The sequence below is a fragment of the Panthera tigris genome, chromosome E2 (genome assembly GCF_018350195.1).
Source record: "Panthera tigris isolate Pti1 chromosome E2, P.tigris_Pti1_mat1.1, whole genome shotgun sequence".
NCBI classification, from domain to species: Eukaryota; Metazoa; Chordata; class Mammalia; order Carnivora; family Felidae; genus Panthera; species Panthera tigris.
The window spans coordinates 1,529,835-1,553,547 of NC_056674.1; the positions used below are offsets into that span (position 1 = coordinate 1,529,835).

The 23,713-nt window shown below is 47.8% G+C and overlaps 1 protein-coding gene across 5 annotated transcripts; it reads right to left on the reverse strand.

Moving 5' to 3' along the window:
• Window positions 1-123: 123 nt before the first annotated feature.
• LOC102959040 (zinc finger protein 543) lies at window positions 124-19,199 on the reverse strand. Of its 5 annotated transcripts, none has more exons than XM_042970645.1 (5): window positions 18,803-19,199; window positions 17,163-17,571; window positions 16,196-16,322; window positions 9,578-9,673; window positions 124-4,094 (listed from the first exon to the last, which is right to left on the reverse strand). In XM_042970645.1, exons 2-5 carry the CDS (start codon window positions 17,349-17,351, stop codon window positions 2,248-2,250), a joined length of 2,259 nt encoding a protein of 752 aa, XP_042826579.1. In that variant the 5' UTR covers window positions 17,352-17,571; window positions 18,803-19,199; the 3' UTR covers window positions 124-2,247. The 5 variants fall into 5 exon arrangements, with proteins under 5 accessions (XP_042826579.1, XP_042826581.1, XP_042826580.1 ...); XM_042970647.1 differs by lacking the exon at window positions 17,163-17,571 and adding an exon at window positions 18,538-18,654 and having other exon boundaries at window positions 18,803-19,196; XM_042970646.1 differs by lacking the exon at window positions 17,163-17,571 and having other exon boundaries at window positions 18,803-19,197.
• Between the last annotated feature and the right edge of the window lie 4,514 nt (window positions 19,200-23,713).

Below are 23,713 nucleotides of genomic sequence, written 5' to 3' on the forward strand. Positions count from 1 at the left end.
GATCATGTACAAACTGGAATTAAAACCTCCATATAACATACAGTGACTCCAAAAAAAGTGCCAAAGTAAAAATCTGACAAAATATGTTCAGGATTTACAAGTGGAAAATTACAAAATGCTAGTGAAATAAACCAAAAAAGATCTAAATAAATGAAGAGACATACCATGTTCATGGTGTGAGAGTCAAAATAATAAAGATGCCAAATCTCACAGAAATGATCCATAGACTAATGTAGTGTCTATCAAATTCCCAGCAAGATGTTTCCTACATACAGACAAGCACATGATAAAGTGTTTACAGAAAGCCAAGGGAAAAAATTTGATATGGAAAGCTAAATCAATTTTAAAAAAGAATAAAGGAGAAATCACTTCACCCAATTTTAAGATTTACTAAAAGCTGCAGTAATCAAGATAGTTTGGTACTGGCAGAAGTTTAGATGTACAAATCAGTGGGATAACACAGAGACTCAGAAATAGACCAACATAAATATGCCCAACAGGTTTTTGATCAAGGAATAAACATAATTCAGTGGAGGCATAGTACTGTAGTCTAGTTTTCAACCAACGGTGCCAGTCAACTGAACATCCTTAAGCAAAAATACAAGAAAGAAACTCAACCTAAACCTCACATGGTAATACAAAAATGAACTTGACATGGATCAGAGATTTATATACAAAAACGACAAAACTTTTAGGAGAAAACACAGGAGAAAGTATTCAGGACAGAGAGCTTCCTTAAGACTTCTTAGACATGACCCGAAAAGGATTAAGAGGTGCCTTCACAATAATGCCATGAATCAATGTAACAAAAATGGCTTGGTCTATGACGGCAATACAAAAGTACACCTGTGGTGATTTAGGAGGCCCTGAGGAGGGTTCAAAGTGAATGCGTGATTATTTTTACATCTTTCTGTACAGCATATTTCTTAATGTGAGGTAATACTATCACAGGTAGGTCAAAGCAAAGCAAAGCAAAGCAAAACAAAACAAAAAAAAAAACCCACAAAAAAACAAAGAAGGAATTCCAAAAGACGCTGATAAAGGTACTGTTACTTACTACACTGGAAACCAAGGCCATGGAAACAACAGTGAAACTCACACACCCCTGCATGTGCACATGCCCATTTCATCTGTTAATATTCTAGTCAATTTCCTCAACAGTGAATCCTCACCCACCTTTCGTAGGATTAAAAATGGGATTCTTTCTCTCTGCTTTTTGGAGTTGCTCTTTATTTTTTTAGCTTAATTTAGCTATGTGTTTTCTTTTGTTTTGGCTCTAATTCGACCCATAGAAAACAAGTGAGGTGGACTCGGGAGAAGCCTCTCTAAATAGGATTGGAGAAGCTCAGGAACCACAATCAGAGGATTCATCTGAGAAGGTAACGCAGCTACATTGCCATCCTCGTCGTACAGAAAAATACAAAAAAACAACAGACAAGTAGATCAAGAGCACGTATAAACGGATGGTTAAGTACACCTGAAAAAAATTTTTTGCTTTTTAAAAAATCAAAGTCTTACGAATGTGCTACAGTGGGCCCATTCATATGTACATTTTTATCTCCTGAAATATGAGTCTTTCATAACTCAAGTTTTCATATTTCTTGTTAAGACTTACGCTACTCAAAGGTAGGGATGATGCTGTAGAACAAAGGCCTTCAATAAAGGTTTTCAAGGGACTGTGGGGTCTGGGAGGCACCTTGTCCTATGGGCGACGGCTGAATAAAGCCATCTGTGAGTGTGAAAAATCATAAACATAAACATAAAAAAAATAAAGGTTTTCCACACACCCTCAACTGTCCCAACTGTCCCGACAATGGACAGCAGTGAAGGTATATACAAGGCAAAGGGGACAAGGCTCTCTGATCTCTGAAACACCGCCCCCCCCCAAATAAGATAAGGAACAAGAAACTGCCATAGGCTTGTCACAGAAATATGAAAGAAACTGTGCGTGTGTTTCTCTTGTATCTCCTCCTCCTTTGTTTAAATATCCCTGAGATAATTTTGCAGCGTAAACTGAGAAGATGGGGCCAATGGTTATGCTAAGTGCACGAGAATGACTGGATCATGCTCTTGGAGGAGTTCTCAGATGTAGAATAAGGCTCTAGGCTGGGTGAACTTCCAGTATGACTCCTCAGATGACAACCGATATCCTCCAACAGAAGGGTTTCTCTTTGGTATGAACGATCGGATTCTGAGTAAGAGGTTTCCTCAGTGGCTACATTCAAAAGTCTTTCCCCTGTGGAGCACTTAGAGGGTGACCGAGGACTGCCCGCTCGCGAAGGGTCTCCCCACTTCTGCTGCGCTGCCCCTGACGGGGTGTCTCCCGGTATGAATCCTCTGATGCTGAGTGAGGGAGGAGCTGCGACTGAAGGCCTTGCCACACTCGCTGCATTCATAGGGCTTCTCCCCGGTGTGGATGACGGAGTGTCGGATGAGGCTTGTGCTCCAGCAGAAGGATTTCCCACACTCGACACATTCATAGGGCTTCTCTCCACTGTGAATCCGCTGGTGCCTCGTGAGCCCCGAGCGGCGGTTGAAGGCCTTCCCGCACTCAGAGCACTCGAAGGGCTTCTCCCCGGCGTGGATGCTGACGTGTCGGATGAGGTCCTTCCTAGTGCTAAAGGCTTTCCCACATTGTTTGCACTCAAAAGGTTTTTCTCCAATGTGGGCCCTTTTGTGCAAGATGAAAGTGTAGCAGTAGGTGAAGGCCTTTCCACACTCACTGCACTCATAGGGCTTCTCCCCGGTGTGGATGATGGCGTGTCGAATGAGGTTTGCCCTCTGGCAAAAGGCTTTGCCACACTGCACGCACTCATAGGGCTTCTCTCCACTGTGAATCCGCTGGTGCCTCGTGAGGTATGAGCGGCGGTTGAAGGCCTTCCCGCACTCCATGCACTCGTAGGGCTTCTCCTCGGTGTGGATGCTGAAGTGTCGGACGAGGTCTGACCGATTGCTAAAGGCTTTCCCACATTCTTTGCACTCGTAGGGTTTTTCTCCGGTGTGGGCCCTTTTGTGCAAGATGAAAGTGGAGCAGTGGGTGAAGGCCTTTCCGCACTCACCGCACACGTAGGGCTTCTCGCCGGTGTGACTCCGCTGGTGCTGCTTGAGGTGTGACCGGCGGTAGAAGGCCTTCCCACACTCCAGGCACTTGTAGGGCTTCTCCCCCGTGTGGATGACATAGTGCTGAATGAGGTCTGTGCTGTCGCAAAAGGCTTTCCCACATTCGTTGCATTCAAAGGGTCTCACTCCACTGTGAATCTGCTGGTGCCACGTGAGGTGTGAGCGGCGGTTGAAGGCCTTCCCGCACTCCAGGCACTCGAAGGGCTTCTCTCCTGTGTGGATGATGTAGTGTCGAAGGAAACCTGTCTTATCTCGGAAGGCTTTTCCACATTCTTTGCACACAAAGGGTTTCTCTCCAGTGTGGCTCCTGTTATGCAAGACTAAATTGGAGCGGTGGGTGAAGGCCTTTCCACACTCGCTGCACTTATAAGGCTTCTCCCCAGTGTGAATCCGCTGGTGCCTCGTGAGGTGCGACCTGCGGTTGAAGGCCTTCCCGCACTCCATGCACTCGTAGGGCCTCTCCCCCGTGTGGATCATGTGGTGCTGGAGGAGGTGTGTGCTCTTGCTAAAAGTTTTCCCGCACTCGGTGCATTCATAGGGCTTCACTCCAGTGTGAACCTGCTCGTGTCGAACAAGAAAGCAGTTCTTGGTAAACGCTTTCCCGCATTCCGCACACTTATAGGGACGTCTCCCTTCACGAATCAAGGGACCTTTCAGTGGTCCCCGTGAGTCACGTTCATGGAGGACATGTCCCGCAGGGATCAGCTCCTGTACAATCCTTGAGTGTAGACGATCATCTGTCCCTAAACCATCATGTTCGGGCTTCATGTTTCCAGGGAGCTTTTCCATCAGGGGGTCTGTTCCTGGTTCCAACTGGCCGTCCAGCATTTCTGATGGCCTATCCTGACTCTTGCCTTGCCCAAGCTGGGAGTACCCTGGGGCTCGTGAAGTCATTTGCTCCCGTGGTGAGGTTTCCTCAGACAAGGCAAGGTGAGAAGGGGAAGGCTCGGTGGTCTCAGGTTTTATATTGTCACCTGAAGGGAATACAATACACAGAAGGGCCTATTAGAGATGGGAACACAGAAAAGCAAAATTGCCATTTCAGTGGGAATAAGAAAATGGAAACAGTGGCTCAGCACCTCCCATGTTTTCCAATCTCGGAAACCCCGTTTACAATTTCTTTCTTTTTGGATTCTGAACTCTTGAAACCTTTGAGAGGAAATCCAGAGGGAGAGAACCGATGGGGGACAGAGTGTCTGGAGACTAGGGACGGGCAGACAGGAATGTCGCGTGTGTGCTGGGTTTGCTCCAAGCAAGAACGTCTGCAGGTGCTATAAGAGGCCAGGATAGGAGCACCTGAGGCAGCCCGTGCAGCAGCCAGGAAGAGGTCAGGGAAGCTTCCCGCACAGGGAGAGCTAGAAGCTGCTGGACAGAGAGAGTGGGAACACCACTTCGGCCTCAGTTAACAGAATGAACAAAGGCAGAGCGTTCTGAGACTCAAGGAGTGCGGCACGCCAGAGAGGGGCCTGTGAGAGTACAGCCCCCGACACGGGACTGGTGTCCTCGCAAGGGGAGACACAAGAGCGTCTGCCGTGTGAGGACAGAGAGACCGCCATCTGCAAACCAGGAAGAGGGCCCTCACCACACATCAGATCTGCCAGCACCCGGATCTTAGACTTCCGGCCTCCAGAACCGTGGATAACAAACGTTTGTTGTTAAAGCTGCCCGTCTGTGGCATTCTCGTTACAGCAGTGCAGACCGCCTAGACAGCAGGTGTGAGCAATGTTCTCGTTCTTCAGTTCAGTGATGTTAAGTACGTTATTTTCAAAAAGAAATGAATGAGCAAATACCTTGGGTAATACATCAATTAATCAAGGTCATTCATGAATCAGTGAGGACAGTGTGTCATAAGCCAAGGTTTAGGATTAATTGCAATTTGTACCTGAGGTCCACTTTAACAAAAGTTAGAGATCACAGCAGTATTACGGTTAAGATCATGGTCTTGGGGGGGCGCCTGGGTGGCTCAGTCGGTTGGGCATCTGACTTTGTTCGGCTCAGGTCATGATCTCAGTTCGTGGGTTCCAGCCCTGCATTGGGCTGTGTGCTGACAGCTCAGAGCCTGGAGCCTACTTAGGATTCTGTGTCTCCCTCTCTCTCTCTGCCCCTCCCCCCCCCCCTGCTCATGCTCTGTCTCTCTCTCAAAAATAAACATTAAAAAAAAAAAAAAAAGATCATGGTCTTGGACCACAGAAACCCTAGGCCCAAGCCCCACAGGAACTCAGTATTAGCTCCGTGGTACCTCCCAAGGCACTCAAATTCCTTCAGCCCTCATTTTGTCTTCTCAAGAATAAAGCTAAAAAAAGAGCCTGGACTGTAGGACTCCATGAGGATGGAGTGAAATCCTGCATTTGCCATGTTTGCTATGTGGACCATGTTCAGTCTGGTGCCAGACACTGAGCAAAACGTAACCCCCGTTAGCTCTAATTGTTTATCATGGGTTAGTCCCCTAACATACATCTGGGACCTAATTAGGAAGTATGTAAACTGACAGTGTAAGAATGTACATACATATTAACCCTGGAGGGTATTGAAGAATAAAAAGAACGGTCCATGGGTCACCCGGGTGGCTCAGTCAGTTAAGTGTCTGACTTGGGCCCAGGTCATGTCTTGTTTGTGAGTTCGAGCCCTGCACTGGGCCCTCTGCTATCAGCACAGAGCCTGCTTTAGATCTCTGTCCCCCTCTCTCTCTGTCCCTTCCCCACTTGGGGGTGGGGGGAGCACGGTCCAGGAGAGGCGTGATGAGCCAACATTAAAGAGGCCACCAGAGTAAGGAGACAAGATAGGTCCCGGGAGATCAGGGGCAGAGACCCCAAGAAGGCCGGATGCCCACGACACAATCAGAAAAGCGTGCCACACGACGAGCTCACACGGTACGGAGTTTAAGTGTCCGCTCTGGAGCCGGAACGCCTGGCCCACATCCTGGCTCACGTCCTGCCTGCACCAAGTGAGCAGATATGGCACAAGTTACTTAGCTGCTCCCATCTCAATCTCGTCTAAAGCACTGACAGGCTCAGCTTCTGCCTCAAAGGCCGCCCTGAAAGCTGAATTGAGACAAGACCTGTAAAACGCCGGGCACAATGCCGGCCCCTGTGGGGCGTTCAGTAAACTGCGGGCCGTTACCCATTATCCTGATGGTCGCTGCCGTATTTGGAAACTGGGAGCAAAGCAGTGACCGTGTAAGGAATATTTTCCTAAGGAACATTTTCCCGTGCTGTGGTTCAGAGGAACCCCCCACGGGGCCTCAAAGAGCGAAGAGGACAATGTCGGCGCTTTCATACGCGAATGGCGGGAACGTGAAAGGGGGCACCATTCTGCCGAACTGCCTGGCAGTTTCCAATTGAGCCAAACTGACCCAGAAACATACCAGAGTCCGTTCCTCACAGAAATCAGTGCCTCTCGGCACCGAAACACATGACAAGAATATCCTCGGCAGCAGGAAGTTGAAAACAGCAATGCCTGTCAAGAGGGGAAGGGATAAATAAACGGCAGTTTTTCACACAATGAGACATCACGCTGTATCGACTGTGAAAAACTCCAACTATATGCAACCACATGAAAAGAATCTCACAGACATAATGATGATCAAGAGACAGATATACCGACAGCACACAGTGGGTTCAACACTCAAAATAAATCTATGCTGATGGTCTAAACAGGGGCTACCTCACGGAAGGGGCTGTCGAGGGCATGAGACCCCGACAAGGTGCTGGAGATATTCTACAGTGGCCCCCCTTATCTGCGGGGGATTTGTACCAAGACCCCCCGTGGGTCCCTGAAATGACGGGTAGTATCAATCCTGTATATACTATGTTTTGTCCCTGTACATACATACCTAAAGTTTAATTTATACATTTGGCACATAAGAGATTAACAAAAAAAAACTAATAATAAAATAGAACAATTTTAACAAACGCTGGAATAAAAGTTACACAAATGTGGTCTCTATCCGAAAATATCTTATTGTACGCCACTCACCCTTCTTGTGGTGCTGTGAGATGATAAAACGCCCACATGAGGAGACGAAGGGAGGTGAATGACGCAGGCGTGTGACACAGCATTAGGCTACTATCGACCTTCTGCTGATATATCAGAAGGACCATCACCTGCTTTTGGACCGTGGTTGCCCACGGGTAACTGAAACCGCAGAAAGCGAAACCACAGATCAGGGGCACTGTGGTATATATTAGCGTAACGGTGGTGATGTGGGTTTATACGTATACAAAGATTCGTCAAGCTGACCTCTTAAGGCTTTTAAGCAACACAGCATATGAGTTATATCTCATTCAAAAAGTTCAAGAAAATAATCATTAATGGGAGGTATGGAACAAAAATGTAGACATCTCTCGGAAGAATGAGACAACTTTGGGGCACCTGGGTGGCTCAGTTGGTTAAGCATCCGACTTTGGCTCAGGTCACGATCTCACTGTTCATGGGTTCGAGCCCCATGTCAGGCTCTGTGCTGACAGCTCAGAGCCTGGAGTCTGCTTCAGACTCTGTGTCTCCCTCTCTCTCTGCCCGTTCCCCCGCTCATGCTCTGTTTCTCTCTCTCTCTCTCAAAAAAATGAATGAACATTAAAAAAAAAAAAAGAATGAGACAACTTTTCCAAGATTGGTTATACAGGGAAAGTGGAGTTGATGTCAGTGTGCAGACATGGGAGAGGCATAAGCCTTTGTAATTTACTTTCCCTAAGTGTGAGGCAACCGAGCATATTTTTATGTTGAGCAGAGATTAGATAAAGTTGAAGAGGCAGAAAATACGTGAAGAAGCAAGTGCCCTAAAAAGGTGTGATCTGGACTTAGTGCAGGAACTAAGGTCGAGCTCCACGAGGGGGCAGGATGGGGAGGTTCACACAGAGATTTCTATCCATGTATAAGGGTTGGAGATCAAGCAACAGAAGAACACAGACGACTTTCACCATGAAAATGTGCTGAGACATCACTGGTGGGTGGGGGGGCCGGCGAAGGTCTAGAACAAGGTCCAAGCGGCTGGGGGGGGGGGGCCAGTGTGGGAGGCAGCACAGATCAGAGGCATGCAGCAGACGCAGGGAGACCGGCTGGACTTAGGTGTGTGGGGACAGGTCAGGGGTAGCAGGGGAGGCAGTGGAGACACGTGCGTGAAATGGACAGGATGTCTGGATGTGGGGGCTGGTGGAGACGGAAGGGTTGAGGAGTGACTTAAAGTGGCACCCAGCCTTCTGACCTGCACGGGAGGTGGGAGGAGAGGGAAAAATCACGAGCTCCCTCTCAGGCATGGTGAGCTGAAGTGTCTTTTGCACATTCGCAGACGTGAGACCGGGGACAAGGGCGAAGGTGTGGAACAGACTCTGAAGGGCTGAATAGACCAAGGGACCACGAGAGGGGAGAGCCTGGCTCTGCGGTGGCACCAGTCAGCACACCTGATGTCCCGAGGGCCTCAGCGGCCCACATTAGGGGAAGAGAAGGTGAGGTGTTGGTGAAGTGTTACCTTGAAGCTTAAGCGAACAGGAGGGGTGCTAAGATATGGAGCCCGGGAGTGCTTCTGAGTGTCTAACGGACCCTTGGAGAATGGTGGAGAAGGTGGGAAAGGGTGAGACGCAGAGGACAGCTAGTCTCCTTGCACTTCAGAAGGCAACTTGAACTACTATCATTATTCACGAGGACTCATACTGTGACGTAAGTAGCACTAACAGCTTACCTTTGCTGAGCCATTCGTGCCCTGTAGGTCAGGGCCAGTGTGAACCAGCGTCACATGCAATCTGGTACGTCCTCAAACAATCCAGTGATATAGAAGCTATTATTGCTAGCAGTTTTCAGGAGCAGACTACACTCACCAAACCATTGGCTCCTCTCCACGGACACACAGTTCAGCCTCATTTCCCAGAGCCAGGCACCGAAGTGCAGCCAGATCGAATGTGAGGAGAAATAGTGGGTATGACACCTCCCTTTCTTCTCTGATTTCCCTTCTGCTAGCCGGAAGGTGGCAGGACAACCTGAAAGTCTCATGTTGATGACAGGAGGTAGCTGGGTCCCTGAGTAACTGTGTGGCACACAGCTGCAGGTGGACCCACACAGTCCTTCGGTGAGAAAAGTAGTTTTCATATGCTGAGTCCCCAAGATTCTGGAATACACCTGTTAGAGCAGCTGGGTTACAGTGGCTGAACTGACATGAAGGCACTGTGAGATGACGCACCTTTCTTGCGGCCACAGGGTTGTGGCATGTCACAGCTAGTTTTTAAGCCCAAGCAACCAGAGCCAAGAGCCCGAACTTCTTACCTAATAGGCCCCACACCTCCCCAGGAGTGCTGGACATTGTGATGGGGTGCCGGGAACAGGTGGAAACACCTCAGGTTACAAGGCTCCGTGCATCGTAAGCCTTGATAGAGGCCACAACAGTAAAACTTCCACAAACTCCAGGGACAGTCTACTCTGCCGTCTACAAGCTGCCAGGACCCCCACCTGGCCAGCTGTTGGCACCCACCTGGGCAGTTGCTAGAGGAGAGGCCTCTCTGCAGTGTCCATAACTCTGGGCTCCGCTCCAGTGGGTAGATCTGCTCTGGTTTGGGTAGAGGACAGCCTGTTTACGGAGAAAGAAAGAGGACGTGGAGATTCTGGTGAGAAGAAATAAATCTAGACTGGGACATCAGAATTTGGAGAAGGCCTCAGAATGAAGCTGCTCCCATCCATGCAAATAAAATGATGTGACCTGGAAACCAGCTGCATAAAACACTGTCATTGGGCCCCAAAGACTGTAGACATTAGCATCGGCTCCACAGAATGCACCAATTCCCTTTGATCCCCATCCTGTAGAATCGCAACGCTGTTTAGACCTATCTCCTGAAGGTGCTTTCTAATTAATCCAGTCAGGGGCCTCGACCTCCCTGTGCATCAGCCAATACCTGGTGAGCTTCGCTGCTACCACTGCCTAATTTACACAAAATATCTGGGGTGAGGCCTGGGCATCAGGAGATTTTAAACACTTCCCAGGATGATGGCACCCCACCTAGTAGGTTCATTTCCCCAGTGGCATCTCTGATCATAGACAGTCAGGTAGTCAGAGTGGCTGGGTACTCTGAGCAGAGAGACAGGTTATTCCAGGCAGAAAGACTAGAATGCAAATACAGGAACAAGGACAACAAATAGAATACAGTGACAAATATCGTAAATATTAACCCCTCTGTATCAATATCACTTGGAACGTCTGTTTTTTTTTTTTCTAAATGCTCCAATTATAAGACAGAGATGGTCAGAATGGATAAAAAAATAAGACCCAACTATAGATCGTCTATAAAAAACCCACTGTAAATAAAAAGATACATGTTGAAAGTAAACGGATGGAGGAAAATATACTAATACGTTATCAGAATACGCTAACACTAGTCAAAAGAAAGCAGGCAGACCTGTATTAATTTCAGACAAGGCAGACCTCAAAGCAAGGAAAATTACCAGGGATGAAGAAAGCATTATGTAATGATAAACGGGTTAGTTTGCTAAGAAGACTCGGGGCGCCTGGGTGGCGCAGTCGGTTAAGCGTCCGACTTCAGCCAGGTCACGATCTCGCGGTCCGTGAGTTCGAGCCCCGCGTCGGGCTCTGGGCTGATGGCTCGGAGCCTGGAGCCTGTTTCCGATTCTGTGTCTCCCTCTCTCTCTGTCCCTCCCCCGTTCATGCTCTGTCTCTCTCTGTCCCAAAAATAAAATAAACGTTGAAAAAAAAAATTTTTTTTAAATAAAAAGAAGACATAAAATTCCTTAATCTGTATGTGTCTGCCATCAAACTATATGAGGCAAAAACTGACAGAATGACAAGGAGAAATAGATGAATCCCCTATCAAAGTTGGAGACTACACTACTCCTCTACCAGAAATGGACAGATCCGGGGCGCCTGGGTGACTTAGTTGGTTGAGCGTCCGACTCTTGGTTTCTGCTCAGGTCATGATCTCGCAGTTTCATGATTTTGAGCCCCGTGTCAGGCTCTGCGTTGCCAGTGTGAAGCCTGCTTGAGATTCTCTCTCTCTCCCTCTCTCTCTGCCCCGCTGTCTCTCTCCCAAAGTAAATAATACATAAACTTAAAAAAAAAAAAAAAAGTAATGGACAGATCCAACAGGCAGACAATTAATAATGCCATAGTTGAACTGAACAATCCCATCAATTACCTGGATATAACTGACATCTGTAGACTACTGCATCCCAAAACAGAATACACATTCTTCTCTCACATGGGACATTCACCATAACAGATCATATTGTGGGCCATAAAACACACCTTAACCAAAATTTAAAAAGAACAGAAATCATATAATGTCTGCTCTCAGACCACAAAGTAATTAACTAGAAATTAATAATAGAAAGATAACTGGAAAATCCCCAAATAGGTAAAGATTAAACAGCACATTTTTAAATAACATGTGGGTCTAAGAAGCAATCTCAAGAAAGTAAAAAATATTTTGAACTAAATGAAAACCAAAATAGAGGATGCCTCTGTGGCTCAGTTGGAAGAGCATGTGACTCTTGATCTTGGGGTCATGAATTTGAGCCCCATGTTGAGTGTAGAGATTACTGAAGAAAAAAAACAACAAAAAAACTTCAAACCAAATAAACATAAAAAAATAAAAAATACAACTTAGCAAAATTGTGGAACACAGCAATGCAGTGCTTAGCAGTAAATTTATAACATAGAAATATTTTTTTTAAAGAAAGATCTAAAGTTAATTATATAAATTTCCACCTTAGGAGACTAGAAGAACAAATAAAGTGCTAAGTAAACACTACAAAAGAAATAAGAATTAGAACGGAAATTAATGAAACTGAAAACAGAAAACAGAGGGGCGCCTGGGTGGCTCAGTCAGTTAAGCGTCAGACTTCAGCTCAGGTCACGATCTCACGGTCCGTGAGTTCCAGCCCCGTGTCGGGCTCTGTGCTGATGGCTCAGAGCCTGAAGCCTGTTTCAGATTCTTTGTCTCCCTCTCTCTCTGCCCCTCCCCCGTTCATGCTCTGTCTCTCTCTGTCTCAAAAATAAATAAACGTTAAAAAAAATTTTTTTGAAAAAAAGAAAACAGAAAACAGAGAAAAATCAATAAAACAAAAATCTGGTTCTTTAAAAAGATCATTAAAATGGATAAGCCTCTAGCCAGGCTAACTGAAGAAAAAAAAAAAATGAGAGAGAACATAAATTACAGATCCTATGGACATTAATAGGATATTAAAAGGGGTGCCTGGGTGGCTCAGTTAGTTAAGCATCTGACTTTAGTTCAGATCATGATCTTGTGCTTTGTGAGTTCGAGCCCCACGTTGGGCTCTGCTAACAGCTTGGAGCCTGGAGCCTCCTTCAGATTCTGTGTCTCCCTCTCTCCCTGTCCCTCCCCTGCTTATGCTCTGTCTCTGTCTCTCAAAAATAAACAAACATGAAAAAAAAATTTTTTAAAGGACTTTAAAAGAATACCATCAACCACTCTATGCTCACAAATTCAATAACTGAGATGAATGCACTAATCACTTGACACAATGTGCTAAAACTCACACAAAAAGAAACAGACAATCCGAGTAGGTGTATATCTATTAAGGAAATTGAATCAAAAGTTAATAACCTTCCAAAAAACAAAGCACGAGGCCCAGTTGGGTTCACTGGTGACTTCTACCAAAACCTGAAAGAAGAAATTATACCAATTCCCTACAATCTCTCCCAGAGACAGAAGCAGAGGGAATATTTCCTAATTCAATATGTAAGGCCAGCATTACCTAATATCAAATAAAGACATCACAGAAAAGTATACACAATATGTCTCATGAACATAGATGAAAAAAAAAATCCTCCACAAAATATTAACAAATCAAACCCAACAGTGTATAAAGAGATGATATATCACAACCAAGTGGGATTTATCCCAGATATACAAACCTGACTCAAAATTTAAAAATTAATTAACATAATCCATCACAGCAACAGGCTAAAGAAGAAAAATCAAACAATCATATTGATAATGCAGAAAAGCATTTGATAAAATCCAACATCCATTCATGTTTCAGAGTTAAAAAAAAAACAAAAAACCTCTGGGGAGCCTGTGTGACTCAGCTGGTTAAATGTCTGACTCCTGACTTTGGTTCAGATCATGATCTCAGTTAGTGGGATCGAGCCCTGCATCTGGCTCTGTGCTGACAACACAGAGGCTGCTTGGGATTCTCTGTCTCTCTCCCCCACTCGTGCTCTCTCTTTCTCTCGAAATGAAAAAATAAATTTAAAAAAATACATAAGAAAAAAAAAGAACTCTAAGCAAAAGCGGAATGGAGGTAAATTTCCTCAACTTGATAAACATCTACAAAAATACTGGAAGTATTAGGTAATGTGACAAGAAAATGTAATAAGACAAAAAAAAGGTACACATAACTTTACCATAAGATCCTTATTTACCCAAAAGTCCACATAAAAGCTTATACATGGATATTTACAACAGCTTTATAGTTAATTGCCAAAATTTGGAAGCAACTGAGACTTTCTCCAGCAGGTAAATGGATACACTGTGGTACATCTAGAAAATGGAGTATGCAGCACTAAAAATAAATGAGCTATCAAGCCATAGAAAGACACTGAGAAACCTTAAATGCACATTACTAAATGAAAGAAGTCAATCTGAAAAGGCTACATACTGTATGATTCCAACTACAAGACATTCTGGAAAACACAAATGGGGATAGTAAAAAGATCAGGGGTTAATGAAGCAGAGCAGGAGAAGGGACGAATAGGCAGAGCAAAGAGGATTTTGAGCACAGTGAAAATACTCTGCATGATACTATAATGATGGAAACGTGTCATTACACATTTGTCCAAACCCACAGAATGCACAACACAAGGAGTGACCCCTAATGTAAACTATGGACTTTCGGGGACTATGAGGTCAGTGTAGGTTCACTGACTGTAACAAAAGCACCACTCTGGGAGAAATGTTGATAATGTGGGAGGCTGTGCAGGTGTGGAGGAAGGGGGTTTATGGGGAATCTCTCAATTTTGCTATGAACCTGAAATTGCTCTTTAAAAAGTCTTAAAAACAAACAAACAAACAAACAAAAAAAACAACTAGGGGCGCCTGGGTGGCTCAGTCAGTTAAGTGTCTGACTCTGGATTTTGGCTCAGGTCATGATCTCACGGTTTTCAAGTTTGAGCCCCAAATCGTGCTCCATGCTGACAGTGTGAAGCCTGCTTGGGATTCTCTCTCCCTCCCTCTCTCTGCCCCTCCCCAACTCTCTCAAAAATAAACTTAAAAACAAAACAAAACACTAATATTTACAGGATGTAACCATATCCCAAGGGACTGTGCCAAGCAATTTAAATGCAGTATGTTCTTAAAACATAGAATTAAATTTATGTACTAACTTAGAAAATAAATGACATTTAAAATATTGAGCCTTGGGTCCCTGGGTGGCTCAGTCAGTTGGACGTCTGACTCTTGATTTCGGCTCAGGTCATGATCTCACCATTCATGAGTTTGAGCTCCACGTCCGGCTCCATGCTGACGGGGTGGAACCTGCTTAGGATTCTCTCTCCCTCTCTCTCTGCCCCTCCTGTGCTCTCTCTCTTTCTCAAAATAAATGAATAAACTTCACAAAAAGATAAAATAAAATATTGAGGCTTTTCACTCAAAAGTGTCTTCATTGAGCGAAGTCTTTTTTAGGTCCTAAGCAAAGGATTCTGTCGTTCTTCCAGCGAACATAAAAAATTCTAATTTAGGATTTCCTTACAGCCTCCACACGAAGTAAACACTGTGACTGGCACCATTTATAGATGAAGAAACCGAGATCAGGCAGATTTGCTGAAACCGTGGAACTGGTAAAAGGCTGAGCCAAGATGGATCAGGGTCTGTGTAGTCGTGTCTGGCATCTGGCCTCTTTGACTACAAAGCTATACAACACTGTTCCAGAAGATGCTGAGTCCAAGCATGAGGGTGAAGACCAGACAATGAGAACGATGATGACATGAGAACAGTACTCGTGGCAGCGAGGGTCACAATCGCTAAAGCCGCACAACGCAAGATATCACCAGACACTGTTCTGAGCCATTTGACCTTCACGACAGCCCTGTGAAGCAGAGGTGCTATATTACTTCATTTTAGCTGAGATCACGAGGCACAGAGCGGTTCAGTACCCGGTCCAGAAACACAGAGCTCATAAGCCACAGAGCGGGGACTGAACAGTAAGGGTCTGGCACCAGACCCTGGTCTCCTAAGCACTATACGAAGAAGGAAGCAGCCGTGTGGGGCCAGCAACCTCAGCCCAAGGAGGCTGAAACAGTGACGGGGGATGTGAGCAGGAGGCATCAATCCTCAGGGAACACGGGCCAGAGAGAGACACAGACTTGATGACGCTAGACAGCGCTTCAGGAACCACTAAAAACAAAAAATTGGGACTCCCACTCAGTCGTGTGGTCAAATAGGGACGCTTGCACAGACATAAACGTTATCTATCCTCCTCAACATTTCACAAAAGAAAGAACCTTTCGCAACGAAGAGGGGTCTTTTAAATTGAACAGATTAAGCTTTAGAGGGACTCGTTGCAGTGGCCCTATTTTCCTCACTTGCCGAAGATGGCATGTCGGGAGAATTAAACGAATGAAGAGGAACAGTATCCGCATACAAGAAGAGTAGAGACACGGAACATGGGGCCTCACACTGCAAGGACTGGGTGACCGCTTCCTGCTGCCAAACAGCTGTGGCAGAAAAAAACACTGTGAAAAAACAGAGACACAGGCAGACCCACGGAGAGGTCAGGACGAAAGCCCCGGAAGCCAGGGCATAATCGTGCTTCTCGAAGTTGCTGGATCAGTCCCTCAAGGGGCGCAGCGGGCATTCCTTCCTGTGGGTTCCGTGAGACACCCCCATTTCCTCCCAACACACCCTTCTTTGGCTGTGACCAAAAGCCGACTATGTTCTCGCCTCACCCTCCCTCCCACACAGAAGAGCAGGCAGGAAGAGGGGAGTCTAGAAAATCACCGAAGCTGTGGGGAGGAGGGAGGCAGGCTACAGAGGCCTTCTCGACCAGCCAGGCCTGGAGCCAGAGAGTGGAGGGAAGGAGGTGATGGGTCTCCCACATGGCAGGAGGAGGGAGGCCTCACCCAGAGAGATCAGGAGCCTGCAGGTTTCCAGCATCACCTCCTGGTACAGGGTCCTCTGGGCCGGGTCCAGCTGCCCCCACTCCTCCTGGGTAAAAGTCACGGCCACATCATCGAAGGTCAGCAGCATCTGAAAAGTCAAATAGAGGCAGCTGTGTTTGTCCTAGGGCTACTGACGGGAACCAGAGCCCATCTCTCTTGGTGGCAAGGGAGCAGAGAGACCAAACGGCCGCTGAGGGTTGAGCTCTGTGCTGGCCTCAAGGACTCCGAGATGCTGCTTTGCCTTGATTACAGCAGCACGGGAGCCAGGAGCCTCCCACGTGGGAGCCCAGGGAGAATGACGCAAGGTCAGGACCTTCCTGTGTGGACTGCGAGACACAGCATGGCAAGGGCTCCGAGACGCCAGATGAATGGGAGAGAGCACTGAAAACAGCAGCAATGATAGTTACAGAATAATCCCCGAGACTCACTGGTCTCCACAGTGTGCCTGCCTCGCGCAGACGCTCTGCCTGTCTCCTTAAAGGGAACAAAAGTCATACTCCTGAGGTGTGAATCCTCTTAAAATCAACACTTGCCTGGCATGTGAACTTGGGAGCCTCAATTCCTGGGTCAATACAGTAATTATCACTCGGTGGTAGCAGTTTTGAAAATTAATGAAAAAAAGATATTCGTAAAAGCAGCACTGGACGACTGACCACAGCCTGAGGTCGTATCATTATCACCCTCACGCCAGTGAGGGCCCTAAGTTTACATGTGGTATGAGCAGAGGCAGGATTTGAACTGAGGTCCCTCTGGTCTATGGTCTAACTGCACAATCTTGACACTCCTCCATTAGCAAAGGAGTTAATGCAGATGTGAAGCATTTCACATAAATCCCCAGTCACACTCATTTCGGCAAACATTGAACATAATTTCTGTGGACAAGGGCAGAGGAGCGAGCTCATCATCAGCCACCTTACAGGACAGTCACCTGAGGTGGTGGCACCTGCTTGGGAAGGGGCAGGGCCCGGACCAGGTGCCAATGCCTTCTGCTCCTCAGACTGCCAGGGAGAATCCACAATGAGCCATTGTTTCTTTTTCCTCCTGGAGTCTTCTTTCCTTTCCTTTGGCGACTCTGCCGGAACTCAAACCCGCCTGCCTGGGTCCTCGCGGCACCCATCCCTGAGGAAAGACTACTTCAGGCCCAGAGAACGGAAGCTGCTGAGGACGATGCAAGCAGGCTGCGGCCATGAGAACAGCCTCCGATTTACATCTGTCTGTCCTGGCAGAGTCTATGATGGAACAGTCAGCAACTGATCACAGAGGCTGGCCCTCCCAGGGCAGGTCTCGACAGATGGGGGCGGGGGGCCATGGAAATCACACAGGTCTTCTGGGGACTCCTGAAACAAATATACCTTTTTTTGTCCACACGCTGCCACCTGCTGAAATGCCATATTCCCACCTTCTGCCCAAACTGCCTACTCCAAGGAAGCCTGCTTGGCTTGCAATGTTTCCGTGTCACTGCCGGGTATCCCTATATGCGTTTTGTACAGAAGGGGGTACAAGTACAGGCTGTGGTGGCTGACACACTGATTGTTTCTGCTACTTAAGAGCAGCAGGGAGGGGCGCCTGGGTGTCTGCCGGTTGAGTGTCTGACTTCAACTCAGGTCATGATCTCAAGGTTTGTGAGTTTGAGCCCCACATCTGGCTTGCTGCTGTCAGCACGGAGCCCACTTCGGATCCTCTGTCCCCCTCTCTGCCCCTCCCTGGCTCGCACTCTCTCTCTCTCAAACATAAGTAAAACATTAAAAAGAAAAAAGAGCTGCAGTGAATTTGGGCAAATAACTGAACTCTCTAAGCCTCAAGTTGTTTTCACTCAAAACAGCAATACTAACAGAACTTAACTCAGAGGAGGTGAGGATTAAAAGAGGTGAAATGTTAGGTCTGCCCTTCAACCCACAGCAAAAATTAACCAAGGCCAGCGATTATGGTTCCTCTGCCACTGTTTTCTCTTTGCTCCCACAACATCCCAGACATATTCAACCAGGAACCCTTATTTAATTTTGCCAGGTTTCCTACACAACAATGCCAGATGATGGTCAAGCAGGGAAGGGGCCACTTCGGCCTGAACTGCTGGGACAGTTCTGTCCAAATGCGTGACATCTGAGCAGAGGCCAGAAGGATGTGAGAGGAAGACCCCCCCTCCCTCCCGCCAGAGTCAAAGGGGCAGAATCGCGGGCACAGGGCAGGGCAAGGACAAGGGCTGGGGGATGAACTCAGCATGGTCAGGCTGGTGTGTCCGGAGAACCGCGCCCCCGGGTAAGAAGGCAAGGTCCAGGAGGTCGGCGGGAGGGCCGGGTGGGCACCTGCAGGTCCCGGGGCGGGCTGGATCTGTGAGTGACGGACGCCCGCGGAAGGAAGCATCACTTTCACCTTCCCGGCACTGACCAAACACTTGTCGGAACTCCGGCACTGCCGCAGGACTACGGACAATAAAACGACAAGCTAGCGACGCGCGCTGTACACAAACGACAGGGAGAAAAGGCAAGCGAACGGCTTCCTAGCCTCCGGCTGCCCAGGAGCCCTCTCCGCAGCAGACAGGCTGCAATACCCACAGCGTCGTCCACTCACCCGCGCAGGGGCCATCCACGCCGCCGCCATCGTGGGACCCTGTGCACAGAGCGGGGCCCGGGGAGGGGGTGGCGGCCGAGGGGCCCCAGAGCGGGGCGAGCTCGGCTGACGGTCTCACTCCCAGCCTCAGTTTCCCCGCTGTGAAGCGCGCTCGAGGCCCAGGGCTGCAGGGACAGCAGGCGCCCACGTGACACCCCGTTATAGAGAATGAGGGGCGGGTATCAGGCTCGTACAAGGACGCGGAGGTAAGACCCACGCTACACACCGCCTTCTCCGCTCGCGCCTCAAAAAGGCGCCCTGCCCACCACTGCTCGAAGCCGCACAGACCGGTACTACCCACCCGGCACCGGCGGATGACGTTCGCCTCCACGGAGCAGGAAGTCCCGCCCCCGCCGGGGCGGGCCGCAGGAAACGCCCCTGTCCTGGGCTGTCATTGGCCCAGCGCACGCGCGGACACGCGGTGTACAGCCTTCTGGGAATTGTGGTTTTGTCCCTGAAAGCAGCGGCGGTGGGGAGCTTCCCGATCCTGTCTCCTCCAGTGGAAGAGTGCGCGAGGCCGAGTACCGCCTCAGACCTGCATCTTCACAGTGGGGCCGAGGGACGGGCGCGAAGCGGTCCTTCACGTGCCCGGGGAAATCGAGGCTCCGGGGGCCGGGACGTCCGCCCGGGGTCGGGGCACGTGACACGTCGGGGACCGAGGTCTTCGGCTCAGCTCGGGACTTCCCCGTGCTCCTCACCTCCTCGCGATCCTCCTGGAGGGAGCCGGGCACACAAGCCTCAAGAGTAGCGAGCGCCAGGACGCAGACGCCAGAAGCCCTCCCTCCCACGCGGCGCATGCGCATCGCCTGGCCCCTCGCGGGCTCTGTCCAGCACCAGCTGCACGTGCTGTGGGGCCTTGACGCCAGCTGGTGAGCGAGGCCGGAGGTGGACGCAGGGGTCGAGCACCGGCACTTTGACCTGTGACTCATCGCTGGCCCAGGGGTCGTGCATGGATCTGCAAATTCGGGAGTTGTTAGCGAACAGGGTTATCTACAGTCTCAAGAAAAGCCTGAGAATAGAGAAAGGAATGGGCAGGGGCGAACCCAGAACCAACCCGGCATTAAATAGGTGCAGACAAGAAACCAACAGTCATGTTAGGAATCCTAACAATCCTTCGAGAATATATTACAAAAAACTTAAAAGTCATCGTTGGTTACTTATTTGTGTGTGTGTGTGTGTGTTTTCTTGTGACAAGGTGAGAAAATAAAACGCAGCTTCCAATGAATATACACACAGTTATAAAAATGGAAACAGGGTGTGTATTTGACCCTGCTGTTCTGTCACAATTACTAAACACATCACCAAGGAGTAGACCTCCACATTATTTTTCCCCCATGTGTAAAAAAGGGAATCACAACACACAGATTTCTTTCTTTTTAAATGTTTGTTTACTTTTGAGAGAGAGAGAGACAGAGCAAGCAAGGGAGGGGCAGAAAGAGAGAGAGAGAATCCCAAGCACCCTCTGTGCTGTTAGCCCAGTGCGGGGCTTGATCTCACAAACCAAGAGATCGTGACCTGAGCCGAAATCCAGCCAAAGACTTAACCGACTGAGCTACCCCGGCACCCCAACACACATATTTCTTGTAAGTACTTATGTTTATTTGTTTTTTGAAGAAACAAGAATTAGTAGTGCTCTTACATAAATGGGTACAGGGAGATAAGAGAAACCTTCCTACAGAATTCTGAGTAACATATAGATAGCCTTATTTCAGAGGGTGGAGTTTGATTCCCTTGAATTGGCTGGACTTAGTGACTAAGGATGAAAAGAAGAAAAGGGTAAGTTGACAGCAGAGGAAATGGGTAGACACCACCGTTACCGAGTGAGCAAGGTTAGCAGCATTAGTGATGTCCTGTTGACACCATGTACCACATAGTATGATGCAACAAAACTGTTCACTACTGTGATGTCCTTCCCCCAGACTCACCACTTTACTCATAAAAAAATCAGATAAGTGCAAATTGAGGAACATTGTATAAAATATCCAATGAAAACTCATCAAAAGTGTTGGGATCATGAAAAACAAGTGTAACAAAGTAACTTGATTAAGTGCAACCTGGTGTCCTGCAATGGGATCTTGCAACACAAGGACATTAGTGGAGGGAAAAAAATGGTAAAATCCAAATAATTTGTAAACAATGTTCTATCAATGTCAATTTCTTAGCTTTGACAAATGTACCATATATCTGCATAATACATGAGGTGAAGCTGGGGTGGAAGTTATATCGAATGGGAAATACATACTTGCCACTTTACAGTAAATCTAAAATTATTTAAAAATAAAAATTTAGGGGCGCCTGGGTGGCGCAGTCGGTTAAGCGTCCGACTTCAGCTCAGGTCACGATCTCACGGTCTGTGAGTTCGAGCTCCGCGTCAGGCTCTGGGCTGATGGCTCGGAGCCTGGAGCCTGTTTCCGATTCTGTGTCTCCCTCTCTCTCTGCCCCTCCCCCGTTCATGCTCTCTCTCTGTCGCAAAAATAAATAAAAAACGTTGAAAAAAAAATTAAAAAAATAAATAAAAATTTAAAAATTTAAAAATAAAAAAGAGCAAGGAGGGACTTCTAGCTTGACAACAGGAGTAGTTATGTGGACTCATTCCCTAGTGAAGCTGGTGGAAAAAATTTAAGCGAACAAAAACCAAAACATACAAGATTTAATATCTCTGGAAATGGATGTACAACAACAAGGTTATACAACGAATGAAGAACATTTGTTCAAGATGATCTGTAATTCTGTAAAAAGAGTGCGAGTCTGCGGTTTTTGAACTGAGACATTTAATCTCCTTCAACCTTCCCAGTTCAGGGAGATAGAAAATCCACTACGGTGGTGCAGATGAGAGCGCAGGGATCCCTCACTCCCAGCTCCCACTCAGAGAGTTATCTTCCAGGAGGGCCAGGAGGTCAGCATCTCTCATCCTGCCCCCAGCTACTTGTTGTTAAGGTGAAGTTCCTGGCCAGTATGGTCCCCAGAGGTCTCTTTTAGCAGGACGCCACTTCTGGGCTCGAGGTTCCGCCTTGGGCACCATGCTTCTGAGAATACTGGTCCACTCTCATTTTTGTGCCAGCTGAATGGAAGGATTTCCACACTCCGAGACGGCAGCTGAAAAGACTTGAGGCTACTTCCCACTCACCCCACCTCAAATGGGGGTGTCAGACAGAAGTGGGACATTGTCCCCACTCCCAGTTCAAGAGTGCTGACTCAGTCATTTTGCTCTGGGGAAGCAGAGAACCTGGGAAGAGAAATTTGGGAGTAGCCAGCCTAGGGAAGAACAAATATCCAACAACATAGGAACCCAAGAAGCTTGAATACTTTTGGTTCAGGCTGTAGAGCAATTTCCCCCAGAACTTTGCTGAAAGCAGTTCTGGAACTCTGTCCTTGAACCCCGTGAATGGTCTCTGTAGCTCTCTGTCAGTGAAAAAACTCACCAACTCCCAGCTTTTTCCTGGCCAGGAATGTGTTATGTGCCATGACCCTGGAATTCTGTAATCTGCTTCGTGTTCGTCCCCTGTCATTTTAGGGGGAATAGTCCTCTAACAGGTGTCCACTCCAGTCGGCTCTTCCTTCCATTCCTTGTAGAATCTCTCCTGTTCTCTTGAAACCAGGAGCACAAACGTATCTTTTTTTCCCCAATGTTTATTTATTTTTGAGAGAGGGACAGAGAGAGAGGGACACACAGAAGCCAAAGCAGGCTCCAGGCTCTGAGCTGTCGGCGGAGCCCAATGTGGGGCTTGAACTCACAAACTGCGAGATCATGACCTGAGCTGAAGTTGGACGCTTAACTGACTGAGCCAGCTAGGTGCCCCAGGAGCACAAACATATCTTACTCTCAAACAATGACTCTTACCCAGGGACTACAGTTCCCTGTGAGTCACAGGCTAGTTCCTGGGAGCATAGAAAGGGAACGAGTAGATCAACAACCAATAGTCCTAACAATGGTGCCAAGGGACCAGGAGCATTTAGTAGCCTAATGGTAAAATCCACTCAACATTTGCTCTACAGATACTTCCAAGAGAAGCTGAGAGAAGGCACTTTGCAAAATGCTGTGAAGGATATAGTGTTGAGTCACTCACACCTGGATTGTAGACAGATGGTCCAGGGTGATGAGACTCAGTTCATGTCAACCATTACCTCCTCACAGAGGTTTCTCCATATCTCTCAATTTTAAATTAGTCCTCCACTCCAACATCACTCTTCTCTCTCTCTTGTCCCTCATAACGATTTGAAAAAAAAAAAAAAAATATATATATATATATATATAGACATATATTTGATCAATATTTATTGAGTGCCCATTTTTTGGACAAGCACTGCCCTACACAATGGGGACACATATATACCAAAAACTAATGCATTCCTGTTCTAGAGGATCTTTTAGAGCCCATGGCAGGCGGAGGAGTGAAGGGAGACAGGGAGTGAAAAGAGGCCAGCGTCGTGCAAGAGGTAGTAAATGAGGCCCGTCCCCCACCAGGGAAGGCCCCGTGGATGGGCCACGTGAAGGATTCGGGGTTTACCCCAGGAGTGGAGGGGAGTCGTGGAACGTTTTAGGGGGAGAGGGCGGGTGAGCAGTCCGTGACCCAATCGGAGCCGGATCTCTGGCGTCAGTGTGGACAACGGATCGCCGAGGACACAGGTGGACCCAGCTGGAAAAGCAGGAGCCGAGGTGTCAGGTGACGTCTGCAGGCAGCAGGCAGCGGATCGCAGAGCCACGAGCTCCCCGGCGGGAAAAGTTCACAGCGCAGACACGCGCTTGACACACGGATGCCAGAAACGGAAGCGGAATAAATAGGGACTCGAAACTAGTCACCCAGCGCTAAGAGCGAGGTCAGGAGGCGCAGCAGGCAGCCCTACCAGAGGGCCCAGGCTCTGGACCCCGCT

Coding starts and splice junctions, on each gene's coding strand:
- LOC102959040 (XM_042970645.1), bottom strand. CDS start 17,351: ATGGGTGCCGCGAGGACCCAGGCAGGCGGGTTTGAGTTCCGGCAGAGT. Junction 16,323..17,162: donor AGCAGGTGCCACCACCTCAG/GTGACTGTCCTG, acceptor TTGACTTTTCAG/ATGCTGCTGACCTTCGATGA. Junction 4,095..9,577: donor CTCCTCTAGCAACTGCCCAG/GTGGGTGCCAAC, acceptor TATTCCCTTCAG/GTGACAATATAAAACCTGAG.